This window comes from Chrysemys picta, chromosome 6, assembly GCF_011386835.1.
Source record: "Chrysemys picta bellii isolate R12L10 chromosome 6, ASM1138683v2, whole genome shotgun sequence".
Classification (NCBI taxonomy): domain Eukaryota; kingdom Metazoa; phylum Chordata; order Testudines; family Emydidae; genus Chrysemys; species Chrysemys picta.
Window position 1 is genome coordinate 119,339,773 of NC_088796.1, and position 15,824 is coordinate 119,355,596.

At 44.1% G+C, this 15,824-nt stretch overlaps 2 protein-coding genes across 3 annotated transcripts in view; both read left to right on the top strand.

The window, feature by feature from the left end:
* KIAA1958 (KIAA1958 ortholog) overlaps positions 1-5,426 on the top strand; it is a 134,596-nt gene extending 129,170 nt beyond the window's left edge. For both annotated transcript variants that reach the window (XM_065549734.1, XM_042850387.2), the window contains one exon: positions 1,179-5,426. In XM_065549734.1, the coding sequence (XP_065405806.1) occupies positions 1,179-1,991 (813 nt within the window). In that variant the 3' untranslated portion in view covers positions 1,992-5,426. The remainder of the gene's footprint in view (positions 1-1,178) is intronic.
* SNX30 (sorting nexin family member 30) overlaps positions 1-15,824 on the top strand; it is a 582,715-nt gene that overhangs the window by 448,863 nt on the left and 118,028 nt on the right. The gene's annotated exons all lie outside the window — the stretch shown is intronic.

Sequence of the window (15,824 nt, forward strand, 5' to 3'; positions counted from 1 at the left end):
GGAGTGCTAAGGACCTCAACTCTTTTATTCCAGGCTGCCTTTTTTCTCCATACAGCTACATTTCCCATTCCTGTCAGTACAGCAGCCATATACATTGCATTCTCCTTGTAGTAACGCAAATATGCACCCTTCTTCCAAAACTGCAAGGTTACTACATTCTTGTTGGGAAGATGGGAGCATGTTGCATCTTGCACCTTTTCTCTGTGTAGAGCGTGAAAAGATCTGGAACTTGGGTCTTCCCACTTAGTAGCATTTTCACTATCCACAAGCAGGCTGACCTATGACAGCTATAGAATAGAAATGGAGCTGAACCACAACCGTGGATCTGAAAAGTGCTATACTTTGGAGAAATTTGAAACCGAAGTTCACTGCTGGTCAGGGCCAGTGCAACCCATTAGGTGACCTAGGCGGTCGCCTAGGGCACTAGCATTTGGGGGGCGCCATTTCGGGTCCTTCGGCAGCGACCGCGGCGGCCGGATCTTCGGCCTCCCCAGTCGTCGTCGGCATTTAGGCGGAGGAAGCTGGGGCAAGGGGGTGCGGGGAGGGCTGCCTGCAGCAAGTAAGGGGGGGGGTCGGCACACAGGGGAACTCCCCGCTCCAGCTCACCTCTGTACTGCCTCCTCCCCTGAGCACGCCGCCCCGCTCTGCTTCTCTCCTTCCCAGGCTTGCGGCGCCAAACAGCTGATTGGCGCTGCAAGCCTGGGACGCGGGAGAAGCGGAGCAGCGACGGCGTGCTCGGGGAGGAGGCGGAGCAGAGGTGAGCTGGGGCGGGGAGCTGCCGCACAGCTCCCTGGGACGGGGGGAGCTGCCGTAGGGGGGGCGCCTCAGGGCGGAGGGGGGAGCTGCTGCAGGGGGGGCCTCAGGACGGAGGGGGGTGGGGAGCTGCCCTGGGGGGGGTGCCTTAGGGTGGAGGGGGAGGCGGAGAGCTGCCACAGGGCTCGGGGGGGGGGGGGGGGGGGCAAGGTGGAAGTTTCGCCTAGGGCGCAAAACATCCTTGCACGCGCCCTGCTGCTGGTCAATGTCTGTCATGGGACAGGCCTAAGCCCTAGATGTGAACATCACTGGGGTTTGGGAAAATTTGGATCTAGATCCAAACTTGTCAGTGCAGGCTTGTCACTAGTAAAGAATTTTATCCCATGCATGTAGTAACGCTTACATTTGCATTTCTCTTGTTCCAGATTCCAGCCTCGAAGCTGAATGAACTCCTTGAGGACTTCTACATTACGGTGAAGAAAACGGATGGTTCGGACTTCCTAGCCACGTCTTTGCATGCTATCCGCCGAGGCCTGGACCGGATTCTGAAGAATGCTGGAGTGGGATTTTCCATCACCAGCAGCACCTTCACATCCTCCACCAAAAAGCTGAAGGAGAAACTCCGGGTGCTCAGCAAGGCTGGGATGTCTGGTGCTCGCTCTCGCAACATCGTCTATTTTTCCCTGTCTGACGAAGAAGAGATGTGGAGAACAGGATGCTTGGGTGATGAGAGTCCGGTAGCCTTGCTATCCACTGTGGTGAAATATAACAGCCAGTACCTCAACATGAGGACTTTGCAGGAGCATGCAGACTTAATGTACGGAGACATTGAATTACTCAAAGATTCGCAAAACAGGCCCTTTTTTGCCCGAACGGACAGCGTGAAACGAGAACACAGGGTGAGCTCTAACAAAGTGTGCTATGGCCAGATATACCACGAGCACTCCAAAGGACACAAGCTGTGTCCCTACTGCCTCCTTTATAAGTACATGTACATCCACCGGCCCCCAACCCAGATGGAAGCAAAGTCTCCTTTCTATCTGACTGCACGGAAGGAGATTAGCGGCATGGGAAATGTGTGGTACGAGGAACAAAGGATGGGTCTCCGTTCCCTGAGGGGAGTCGTCCCAAAGCTGGCTAAAAAAGTCAAACTTGACCACTGTGAAAACTTCACTTTTGTTTCATTCACTCAGGCTTCCAGAAAGTTTGGCTCTCTTAACTCCTATCAGCAAGTCTGACATCCATGTTCTAACCCCATCCGTTTGTTCAGTCAGTTGTACACGAAGGGGGCATTGAACTAAAGGAGCTTATTTCAGTAGCCAGACCTCTATAGGCAAGCAGAAAGATGATGGCCTGCTGGTGACTCGCTTTGATCCTTATCGAAGCGGCTGCTACTGAGAAAAATTGAGCTCTTTTCCAAATGTGTGTTAATTATAGTCTATTATTGAGACACTATATTGCTGCATATACAAGAATGCTACAAGAGTGAGGAAATCAGTTAATTACAGTGCCTTTTAGCACAGGTTTTTCTCAACAACGACCACATTAAACTGGTCCAGAAATAAAATTCCCACTAGGTCAGTAGCTTTAGTACATTGTGAAGAAAGTAAGTTGCTATTAAATAATAATTTAAAAAGTGGAAAGAGTGAGAGAGTAAATATTTCCTGGGGGAAAATTGCACTTGACACTTTTCGGTTTGGTTGATGGATAATCTACTTCTGAAAAGCAAGCAGCATCACTTGATGGAAGATCTTCCTGGAAGATGCAGCTTTCTTCTGTCACAATGTTTGGAAAGCATGAACTTGGGTTATGGAAGGTCTCTGTAGTGGTTGTCACCTGCTTTCCATTGTCAACTGGGGCAATTTTATGAAGCCAGATTCATGTACACACATGCATTTGAGAACTATATTTCCTACGCAACGGATGACCTGTGCTATCATGGATTTATGGCTTGGATTAAGGGAGCTATTATCAAAGACTGGTAACTCTTGAAGCAGAAGTGCCTATGTTTTCTTTCATAGTTACCATACAAAGGTTATTTTCTTGTGAACCATTCTTAGATTTTCCCATCTGGGCGGTATATAATGAATATAGATATTTTTCCAATATACAGTAATTTACACTGGATCTGTAGATACTGCTAGAAGTAATTCCTGGATTTACCAAACAGACAAACAAACATGGTTACAGCATCCTCAAAAGACAGCTTTTTAAACCAATTTATAAAAGTTAAGTCCAAATTTTTCCAAAAGGCCAACTAGTGATTTTGGCTGCCCCACTTTGGAGACCCCTTAAAGGGACCTGATTTCAGCATTGTCTGAAAGTCAGGTCCCTTTACAATGTCTCAAGTTTGGCACCCAAACACTGAGGCTCTCAGAATCACTTTTGTAAAATCTTGGTCTAAACTCTTAGGGTTCAATCCAGCTGCCATTCAAGTCAATGGGAAGACCCCTATTGATTGAAATGGGAGGTGTATCAAGCCCTTAAGTCACAAGAAGATGTGTCATAGAAGACCTTGCCCCTATTTTAGGGAAGTAGGAGTTTTACCATTCATGGCTCATTGTTCTAGTACAAATGACCTGGCTGTCATCTTCCAATATATCACAAAGTTGTGACATCATTATGGAATCCGGGGACACATCAAGCGACAGAATCATTTGTATACCAAGATTGTGTTACACCTTTAAATCATAGCTCAAGGTCCATAGTTACGTGAATACAGATATATAGAAATAAAATCGGGCTTTATTTTTTGGAAGATTCACACACACATTGCTAGTATACTTCTAGCAAGAACTTGATTTCTAGTATCTATTTATTATCCATGAGTTCTAAAATATAGTTTTACTTCTGTCTTTTAAATGTGTGTGCACAGCATTAAATGTTACTTTAGTTTTAAGAAAGTCATTCACTGGACCGGGAGAGAGAGAGCAGCATTAGCAAGGGAAATATCCATCATAAGCTACCAACTAAACCCTTGTGCAGGCTGGGTAGCTTATTTTCCTCCTTCTGTTTGTTTCCTTACTAAGGACCTGATCCTGTGGGGTCTGAGTACCCTCCACTCCCCTTTGACTGCAGGGAGAGCCGAAGATGCTCATGCGTATACATGATCAGACTCCTAGTAAATGTAGCGTGATAGCTGTGGAGTTAGGAACTTCGGTGAAGCTGTATTTCTTTCAGAGAACTGTACATTGTAGTTTGATGCATATTTCTGAGTATTGTTAGTGCTGATGTCTGAAAGAAAACATACATTGCTCTAAACACTGTACCTCTTCTTGGTTTACATTGTTTTCCTTTATTTGACTGACTCTGGTAAAGGGAATATCCGGTTGAAACAAGGTTTTGTCAGTTCTCTGAGGTTGATCTTCATGTAGGAGACTGGCATGTAGGAGACTGTATGTGCAGTACACTGTAGCATTACAAAGGCATTATAGCAAATAACTGGACATTACTGAAAAAAAAAAGCAAAAGTTATATTTATATAGTGTGGGTAGTTTTTCCTTTTCTTTCGGCTCTCACGTCTGCCTTGCACCTTTGTGCAGTCATTTGCACCTCTGCAAAGTCAGTGCAAAATGCTGACATTAGTAGCATATACTGGTTAGTAGTATACCTCTGCCCAGATATAAATGGCAGCTCAAGGGGCAGGGCTGTGAAGAATTTAGTCTTGGACGTGTCAGTTTTAATGGCAAAAATTTCCAAACCTAGATGCGTAAAGTCAGGCTTTTAAATCCACAGTTGGCACCTAAATATGTGGCCTAATCTTCAGAGATCCTGAACTTCTGAAGCTCCCTTGAGAGTTGATGTTGCTCAGCAATTTCTAGGATCAGGCGTTGGGAGAGGGCGTCACTGTTAAAAGTATTAGGGAAGAGATTTCCAAATGCACAAAGGGGCACTAGGCATGAATCTAAATGTGGCTGCTTATAGCAGAATTTGGCTAAAATTTCATTAATTCCCTTCTGAACTCTATTAGGACAGAAGAATTTCATTTCATTATTGTATTCCAGAATTCTCTCTACAAGGAGAAACTAATTCACAAGTATTATCTGATAAAACAGTATAAAATGAGGAAAAGTCCTACTTCTTTGCTTTAAGAAGTGATTAGTGCTAATAAGATTTTTTTTTTTTTAGTACTAGTATAGATTCCCTCCCACCCCAAAAAAATTTTTCATGGCATTAATAGCCATCATTTGAACTAAATGGTGCCCCTCTGTGCTAACATGTGAATCTGTATTATCCAAGGAAAGCATTTATCCTATTCCTGATCTGCTAGCAGTGAAGATGAGCTTTCTGTGTTTTGCAAACATTTGTATTATCTGCATTTGAAAAGCAAATAGAGCACTGAAGGGTAGCAGATGCCAGACAAGCTCAGACGAGCATGGAATCAGGCAGCTTGTTATCCTGCATTTGGCCTATCAAATCTGATACCTGATACTTCACAGGATACCCACAATGCACCTGTGTACCAGTAAGCTTTTTGTAGGGATTGTGTGAGAAGACGCTACCCTATGAGCTGAAAAAAATAATACCTAATGCTTTTGTGAAGGAAAGTCTGTCTTGATCCTGTTTAACAATGTCTTTTTTTAAAATGTTCTTAAGTTAGATAATTTGGTGGCTCTGTTCTGATTTATAATCAGTGTTTGCTCTGAAATAAAAGCAATATTCATCTTTGCAAATTGTGAGAAGTGACTAAATATTTCAGAATCTAATTTTTTTTTGAAGTAGAGAACAACATTTGATAGTTTAATGATGAATTTTTTAAAAATTATTTGTTTATTCCCTAAACTTTCTCTGTGGTACAGTCAGTAAAAGATCTTCATTTTGTCTTTTAACTTTTAGAATTAATGATACTGGAGCCACTGTTACTTATCTAAATAAATTTAATTTTTAAAAGCATCAAAGACAGGCCCAGGTTATTGTTATTTGTATTATAATGGTGTCTAGAGGCCTCATCTGAGATCAAGGCCCATACACAATCCATGTTGCAAATGACTTACAATTGAAATAGACAAGAAATGAGAAGTTAAAAAGGCACAGAGATCTGAACTGACTTCCCCAAGGTCACACAGCAGGTCAGAGGGACTAGCATCCAGGTCTCCTGAATCCCAGTCTACTGCCCTATCCCCTGGGCTATGCAATCAATCTTGCATTTACAAGGTTACACGTCCCAACCAAACTTCAGTGGGAGTCGTCTGAGTGTAGCAGGAAGGCAGCATCGTTCTAGACCGTAAGCATTAATGAACTGAAAAGTATTGGGATGCTACCAGAGGAGATTGCATCACTGTTTATTTAACTGTGTGGCCGAGCTATGGTCACAAGCTGCATTTGTACATCATCTCTTTGTGTTTGTGAAAGGGAGTTTTGCCAGAGCAAGGACTGCACGGCCACGAGTGGAATTACCGCCCAAAAGCCCCATTATTTTGAGACCGTGGCGCTGGTCCTGAGCTGGTGCCAAGGAGCACTCGGTGCAACTGGAGCTTTACATCACCTTTTTACACTCCTGCATTCCTGAGGCTGCCTGGATGCCATCCCAGTCCCTGGCACTAATTAGGATGGCCTGAAGCCGCTCCAATTTATATTTCCTGCCGAGAGCCCCAACTGGCCCTTCCAACAGCCCTCATGGGGCACAGAGGCACCCTGGCCATGCCCACGTTCCCACAGCCAACTCCCAGAGCACCCGGCTGTGCTGGGGGAAACCCAGCGGCCTGCTAAGCCGGCTTCAGGTCAGCTTTGTGTTGCCACAACACACTGGGGAATCAGACCCTGTGTTTTATGGTTCCAAAGGGCTCGCTTGCTTACACCTTGGGTTTTGCTCTATCCCTGTTCAGAATGCTGAGCGTATCGACACCCTTCGGAAACAGTCAGGTATAAATACTTGAAATGTATATTTCTTGTGATTCCATATAGAGGGGTTCCATTAAAATTCCTCTTCTATCACTGTATTGTAATACTTGGCAAAGGCTGACTTTTGAACAATGGCCACTGCACTATTTACTATGTTGTGCTTCAAAAAAGGAAATTTTCAAAGATCTTTCCCCTCCCCCGCATTTTCCCTCTCCCAGATCAATTGTCTTCATTACCTAAGGATCATATCTTTATCGTGATGTGCTGGGCACCATGGTCAAGGTTTTCAAAGGTCATTAGTAGGACCCTACCAAATTCACAGCCGTGAAAAACACGTCATGGACCATGAAATCTGGTCTTTTTTGAACTTTTACCCTATACTATACAGATTTCACAGGGGAGACCAGTGTTTCTCAAACTGGGGTCCTGACCCAAAACGGGTTTGTGGGGGGTTGCAAGATTATTGTAGGGGGGTCATGGTATTGCATCCCTGGCTTCTGTGCTGTCTTCAGAGCTGGGAAGCTGGAGAGTGGCACCCTGCCATCCTTGTTTCTGCGCTGCTGCTGGCAGTGGTGCTGCCTTCAGAGCTGGGCTCCCAGCCAGCAGCCGCTGCTCTTTGGCCACCCAGCTCCGAAGGCAGTGCCACCATCAGCAGCAGTGCAGAAGTAAAGGAGGCAATACCGAGTCCCCCCCTACAATAAACTTGAGACCCCCCCCAACCCGTTTTGGGTCAGGACCCCTACAGTTACAACACCGTGACATTTCAGATTTAAATATCTAAAATCATGAAATTTATTATTTTAAAAAATCCGATGACTGTGAAATTGACCAAAATGGACTGTGAATTTCGCAGGGCCCTAGTCATTAGTGACTAGTGAGAGCCCTGGGTTTTGAGGGATCATCTTGACACATCCACAGGGGCCTGATTTTCAGAGGGTGGGTATTCAGGGCCCTTTCAAATGTCTCAAGTTGGGCCCTCCAATACTGAGGTATCCAAACTCACTATTTACTTTTTGAAATCTTGCCAAGGCTGGGAACGACTCCTATTTGCATGGATGGGAGTTACGTGTATTAATCGCCTTCTCAAGGTGGGACTATAGACCTAAGTGCTTGATAGTAAACAGATCTGGGTTTATTAGCTTAACTTCCTTTGCAACAGCATGTTCTGGAAATCCTCAATCCTGATGACAAAGTACATCATCCTTAATGCAGGGGCTCTTAAACTCCTCATGCCAAGGCATTAGGTCAACATTTATGCTACACAGAGTAGAGAATTACCTCTATTCCAAATGTGTGTTTGTCTCTTCGCAGTGTTTCCATTTTGAATAATGTCCTTTTGGTGGTTGGACATGCAAGGGCATGATGCCCGGAAAGCATCTGGTCCAGTGGAGTGAATCGCCTGGGTCTAAGTTAAAAAGAACCGATGTTTTTAGTTTTGTTCCAGCAAATTGTTTTCTCGAGCTAATTTAAGAAATCCAGTTCATTTAATTAAGTAAAGCTTTTGTTCTTTGGCAGCCTTTCAGACACTCGGAATGCTAATTTTAGCCCTTCGTGTTTGTTATTATTTAATTGCAGTGCTGGTGTAGCCGTGTTGATCCCAGGATAGGAGAGAGGCAAGGTGGGTGAGGTAATATCTTTCATTGGCCCAACTTTTGTTGGTGAAGGGGACAATCTTTCAAGCTGCACAGAGCACTCTGGATATCTTCTGCGGATCTGAATAAAAGCTCTATGAAGTTCAAAAGCTTGTCCCTTCCCCCAAGAGAAGTTAGAATCATAGAATCTCAGGGTTGGAAGGGACCTCAAGAGGTCATCTAGTCCAACCCCCTGCTCAAAGCAGGAACAATTCCCAACTAAATAAAGTTGGTCCAATAAAATATATTACCTGACCCATTCTGTCTCTATTATTATTTAGTAAGATTCTCTGAAAAATACTCTGCTCTTAGACACTTCAAATCCTTCCGCGTGGCCATGAGTCTCATACAAGCTATTAACAATATACCATGGCCCTAGCCATGTGGAAATGTGCGTGCAGTGGGCACATTCACTCACATGTATGTACATACGTACGTATCACCAGGAACCAAAAGTAACAACTTCTAAATTCATTTATCAGGGGGTAGCCATGTTAGTCTGTATCTACAAAAACAACAAGGAGTCCGGTGGCACCTTAAAGACCAACAGATTTATTTGGGCATAAGCTTTCGTGGGTAAAAACCTCACTTCTTCAGATGCATAGAGTGAAAGTTACAGATACAGGCATTATTATTACAGAAGCAGCTTTTCCTCTCCTGGAATTGACACCTCCTCATCTATTATTGGGAGTGGACTACATCCACCCTGATTGAATTGACCCCGTCAACACTGGTTCTCCACTTGCGAAGTAACTCCCTGCTCTCCATGTGTCAGTATATAATGCCTGCATCTGTAACTTTCACTCTATGCATCTGAAAAAGTGAGGTTTTTACCCACGAAAGCTTATGCCCAAATAAATCTGTTAGTCTTTAAGGTGCCACCAGACTCCTTGTTGTTTTTCTAAATTCATTGTATGCAATCGGTATAATGGAGTAAATGCTGTTCTGTGTAAACAGAACAAAATGAATTTGGAGCAGGTTGGGAGTATAGCAAATGTGGGGAAGGAGATGATTGGCTGACTCTCTCTGTCGATCACAGCTGCAGAGGGGATCAGTTAGCAAAATATTCTATATGAACAACATCTTTCAAATATTCATGTCTGGGAGTCCTGGCCTTACCCACTGATTGCAAATTAAAGTTACAGGAAAAGTTCAACATACTTTTTATTTTCAGTAGCACTCAACCATTTCCTTTTAATCCACTAATAAAACATTGAGTAATTTATATTTTTCTTTCTGAAGCACATTTATCCTCTTTTTTCAGAGCTATTCCATGATGTAAGGAAGAATTTCCATGCACAAATCCCCCCAGCCCCTGGTACTTGCTTTCTGTGTGATTCATTCTCTCTCTCTCACTCAAAAGAATGTAAGAGCCAAGGTGATAGGTGGCCTCAAATATTATAGTTACTAACAATGATTTTGTTAAGGAATAAATATGTTTAATAAAGGGAGGGGTTTTTTCTTAAACAGCCCCAGCATATCGATCAAGAATATTCTAATGCCTTCATTTGCTCTGCATGTATTTTACAAAATAATGTAGAAAGTCACATAGTCATTGCTTTCCTTTTTAATGCACTGGACATCTTCCCAGTCCTACTTCAGAGTGCAACAGGCAATCAATTAACATCAAGAATGATTTTCTTATATTTCTTTGATCTTTCTCCTCTGCACATATACTGACTCCTGATGTGGGTCTGAATGTACCATCATATCTATTTCTGTGTAGTCTCTAGGTAAGCAGGTTTGCAAAAAGGTATGTTTCAGTTTTGGTAAACGATACTTAATCGCTTTATCCAGATTGGTGAAAAATAAAACAATAAAAAGCTTTTTAATGAACTTATGATGGAGGCATCATCCAAGCTATTGAGATAAAGCATGGGTCACTGCATGTCTGTCTATACATGGACTTTGCCTTTGGATTTGTCCCTGGGAGTGTTATATATGAGCATGCCAAGGTATAACTTAGCTCCGCAGACACGTAAGAGTACATATTTCCAAATTAAATCCAGCTCTCACTTTAAATTAATAAATGATGAATAGGTGTATTAATAAATGATTAATCGTTATAGAGCCAAACAGGTCGATAGGTTGCTTATTACAATGGAATATAGCCATTTACTACACCTTCTACTGATATGCTTATAACAATCTATAATACATATTGTCATGTCTGTAACGTGCCTAAAACATCTATTAATCATATGTATTAACTTTTTGTAAACAGAACCTTAAGATAAAGTGGCCAAAATCCAAGTTCTTTCAAAAAGTTGTTTATCCTAACATTTCTGAAGCGTGTTTTGAAACAGATGTCTGCCTCTCTTGGCAGGAGCACACACTATAACATGGGTTAAGGAAAGGATTAATGTCAGGTTAACTTTTCTCTTTTGAAAGAAACGTCTGATATAAAATCAAGACTATCCGTCACCTCTCCAGTGACTTCCAAACCTTCCTTCCAAAGCAAAAGTTAATCATACCAGAGGTTAGTGTTTTAAAAGAAACGCCAGGGAGGTGTTAAAAGGACTGAAGTCACTGGGCCAGATTCAACTCATTCATTTTGTTTGTAATAATCCTTTTCCTTATTTTTTATCCACACAAAACAACTAAAACACACTGGTAAGAAAAAAACCAGCAAAGGGAAAATGAAGGATCTATTTCACCACTGCCGTGTAGCCCCATTGATTTCACTTCCATTGATGGGGGGGATGACTTCAGGAGAATGGACCCCTTGGTGTGGAAAGTAGGAAAAGAACATATTATCAAGCACAATGGTGCTGAACAGCCTTACCTTTATCTAACAGGAAGGAGAGTCAGCAGGTGAGAGCAGGTGGAGGGGAATCTGGAGCTGAGGTTGTGAGGGAGAAAAGAGACTGAAGTGGTGAGAAGGATGAGGAAGGCGTAGGTGGCAAGAATACAGCCTCTGAGATAGGCTACAGTAGTGCCAGTCTTAGAGCTGAGGTGGGGGGAAAGTTGCACGTAGGACAGTCAGCAGGGGCTGGCAGGATTTGGGTGATACTTTGAATGACTGCTGCCATGTAATGTCAGCTATGTTAACTGTGGGTTGAATTGGGCCAGCTCACACTGACTTGGCAAACCAGTGCTATTCCCTTGATGCTTCAGCTTGTGCTCCAGAATCTGTTTGCATTTTAGAAAAAGCTAGTCTCTACCTCTTACAAAGAGTGCCAAAGCGGTTATGGCTTCCTGAGTCTGCAGACAGCCTGAAAGAGTAGCTCTGAAAGGCATGAACTGATAGTATTCCTCTGAGTAGGACGTTGATTCTGAAGCGAAGCTGAATGATAAGTCAACTATTTTGCTGCTGATTAAAACATACCAAAAAGCAAAGGAGTGCCCATATTATGAGGATCTGGACAATTTATTGTGAGTTGCAACTTGCTTTGGCACTGCGTGTGAGTAAACCAGTGGGTTATCATCAAAATTCAGAAAAGTATCCGACCCTTTCAATTTTTTCCTTTTCCCTGATCCCTGATCTTTCAGAAGGGACAAACCCGAACCAAAACCTCAGATCCAAACTCTGGGGAAACTTGCACCCTGATCTGAACTTCTGTGGCTTGGGTCCGTGCAATGCTTTCATAACAGACGTGGCAAGCCCAGACGTGCCGGGTCTCTGAACTGCCAAGCCCAGATGTCCCAGGGCTAGGAACTGCCAAGCCCAGACATGCCGGGGCTCTGAACTGCCAAGCCCAGATGTCCCAGGGCTAGGAACTACCAAGCCCAGACATGCCGGGGCTCTGAACTGCCAGGCCCAGACGTGCCGAGGCTAGGAACTGCCAAGCCCAGACGTGCCGGGGCTCTGAACTGCCAAGCCCAGACGTGCCGGGGCTCTGAACTGCCAAGCCCAGACGTGCCGGGGCTCTGAACTGCCAAGCCCAGACGTGCCGGGGCTCTGAACTGCCAGGCCCAGACGTGCCGGGGCTCTGAACTGCCAAGCCCAGACGTGCCGGGGCTAGGAATTGCCAGGCCCAGACGTGCTGGAGCTAGGAACTGCCAAGCCCAGACGTGCCGGGGCTCTGAACTGCCAAGCCCAGACGTGCCGGGGCTCTGAACTGCCAAGCCCAGACGTGCTGGGGCTCTGAACTGCCAAGCCCAGACGTGCCGGGGCTAGGAACTGCCAGGCCCAGAGCTGCTGGAGCTCAGTCCTGACACAAATTAAACTCTGGGTCTGTGACCATCTATAACTCCAGAATCCAATATGCAACCTTTTTGTTCTGAGGACGTGCTCTGAAAGAAACCAAATTAGAGAGGGACATTCATTGTGGCTTCAACACAAACGGTGAGTCCAGGGTCACGCCCATATTAAAGTTATGTTGCTACAGTTAACAAAAAATGTTATGCAACTTACCCCAAAACCGAAAAGCTGCGGAGTAATAATAACTGGCAGAAAATGAATGACAGAACATGTAAGTGGCCTTCGTATTTGCTTGTTAATCAAACGTCAAGGGAGATTTTTCTCCAGTAAAGGGAATCGGTGGGGGGGAAATGGTGAATAACTCTTGTTTAATGGAAGCTGGCATTTCTTTCACTTCTCAGAAGCAAGGATTTACTGGAAAAGAATGCTCAAAGGTGTAATACAGGTCTTCATTTCCTGGCCCCCATCACATGATATGTTTGTTCTTTAGCAGCTAATAGCATCTCCGAAATCTATACAGGGAGCTGCATTCCTCACACTGCCGTGTGTCATCTAGGGCTTGTCTACACGAGCCTTCTTTCCCTAATGTCTCGTGCCAATAGTAGCCGCAGTGGGAGCACTAATGTAGACCCAGTGTTAGCAGCCACTGGTATTTTAACCACCCGGCTGGTCTAGATCTGCTCTGAGCAGCTTTACATGACACAATGGTTAAATTGCCCCCAGCACCTTGTCTACACTAGAGCTCAGTTGGTAACAATGGTGGAAAACTTTAGCGAGAGGAAAGTTTAGTGTAGACATGGTCCTGTGGTCGCAAACACTGTTACCTTCGCTCACTTCTTAACAGACGAGTGCAGGAGGAACTGAGATCCAGATACTTTGCTTCAAAGTGTATATAGCTCTAAATGCTGGGTTTTATGTAGGTGGCCTGTTAATTCTTTAGGCACCTGTGCCGGCAGAGCTGGCAGTCACCATTCCCTAACCATAATTGCTAGGGGAATGCTTTCTGCCCAGTCGGAGCTGTCCTACAGCATAAAGTCCAACATTTTCCAAACGCTTTTTCTGACAGTCCGTGGCAGACATCCTGTCTTCACCTAAGGTTAAGTGTGAGTGATTCTGCTCCACTCGGACAGCCCGTGGCGGGTCAGTGACCCTGATAACATCTGCCATCTGGAACAAGGACTTGTGACTGTATCATTCTAGTTGCTGAGGTGGGCCCTGTGCCTGTTTCTGCACTTTCTTCTTCATCAGCTTTGGAAGACCTTTCGGTTTGTGTGCGAGAATTCACTCCGCTTTCTCGCACTAGTGAAAAGCAGTCAGGATTCTGCTGCACGCACCAACCTGCTCCACAGAGCCGCCTTCCCAGGTCCCAGCTCCTTGCAGAACTAACTAGAGCGTGTGAGACTTTGGCGTTTCCCACTTGCAGCAAAATGATTTGCCCTCTTGGTTGCAGGGAGCCTGTGTCCTCAGATTCTCCTGCATTGTATCAGAAGCAGTGGAACAGCACGTTTGTGGCCATTAGAATGAGCAGCAGCAGAATCCTCGGAAGCAGAAGGTGGATTTGCAGCAGCACTAAGATTGGAAATGAGCTCCGGCAGAAGCCAGCAGCCCCTCCCAGGCTACACTGACAGGTAGCAGGATCAGGCCCCATTTGTTGCATATATAATAAGCTAAACAGGAAGAGTTTCTCCAAATCTATACCCAGTCTCAACACAGGGAACTGATAAAAAGCCTTCTCCTGACCTGTAGGTGGCGGTATTGGTGCATCACAAATGGTGACAAGGAAGACTACCCCATATCTTGAGCCAGGCAGAAAATCCGTGGCAAATACTGGGGAAATGGGCATGCAATGAAGAGAGATGAGAATAGGCTTGTTAGTCTCTCGAGGGATTATGCTCTCCCTCGTCCACCCCCTGCACTCACTGATTTATGAGTCTGCATTTGCAGTGGTCTAAGAGGCAGCCAGATGTCTGCATTCCAAGCTAAGGGGCGAGGCACAAGCTCAACAGCTGCAGACAGATGCTCTTCTTTGCCCTAAACCCATTTTACATTTAAAATGGAATGTGTGAAAATCCACAGGTTCCCTTGAGTCAACCTTATCCCCAATCACTGGAGATCAGAGGCAGAGTTCTTGGGAGCGATGAGTTCTGTAACTCAGAGGAAAGCACCAATAAATAACAAGAAGAAAATCATCCCTCCATCTCCTCACTCTGGCAGGTTTACAGCGCTATATATGAGAGCACACTCGGTGGCAGAGGGGCTTTCATGCTGTAACATTCAATTTTCCAGCCAGCAAGCAGGAACTTGCTCGAAATTTCAGCTCCTTCAGGGGCAAAGGCTTGATCCTGCATTCCTAGCACACCCTCATCATTCCCCACTGACTTCACTGGGGTATTTTGATGCAGGATTAGGTCCCAAGTGAGAGTAGCAAAAAGGTGCTGTTAATATTTGCAATTGGATGTGCAGTGAAGGGACAGCTCGTTGAATGTCACAATAAAACACTGTGGCTACCACAATTGCAAATGCTGCAGATATTTAATAGACCTGTCAAAGAAGGAGATTTATTTTAAATAATGTGGTCCTGATTTGCAAGAGGGCTTCAATCCATTTTGGGCGGGTATGTCGCTAAGATTTATTTGAATGGATATCTAAAATTAATTAGGCACCTAAATAAGCACGAGCAGCTTCAGTGTTCAGTACAGTGTTCGGATAGAACTACAAAAATCTCGGAATATGACCTGAAATAGTTTTTCTATACCTAAAAAGTCACATCCTTAAACTCTCTTACGTCATGGCCTTTCAGAGCAAAAGGCTGGCGAAATTTTTCAAGGCACTGACACTATTAGCAACTTCAGGTCAAATTCACAAATAGTTTGGCCAGAAAAAACATTTTTGTTTTGGCCATTTTCATTTCAAACGGGTATTTTGTTTCAAAATGTAGCTATGTAAAAAAGTCAAAAAGCACTTGAGCATTTGCAGAACTATAAGAACCTGACTGGTCCTGCTATTGCAGTAAGACTACTTCTGGGCTTAAACCCGAATGAAACCGGTGAGAACTGAGAGTGCTTAGCACTTTGAAGGAGTCTCAAAGCAAGGAAGATTTGAAGTGTCCACGCTTCCTGTTCTTGCTCACAATGATATATAGCTCAATTGTGGGCTATTCTCTGACTGCTAATGACAGTGAAATATTACATTTTGATTTACATGGAATGGGAATATGTAAATCACAAAATCATGGCTTGTGCCTCATCTGAGTTTTGACTTCTTTTTCACTTTCAAATCTTTTACCTGGATCTGAATACAAAAGAATTAAAGACACAGTTACAATCCTGTATGTGAAAGACCAATATAATATGATACAGAAAAGTTAATGTTAGCGGGTAAATAATGTATTATAGTCCAGACAGGGACGATCCAACGGAGACTCACATTGTTGGCTTTATGCCTCACAAAAACGT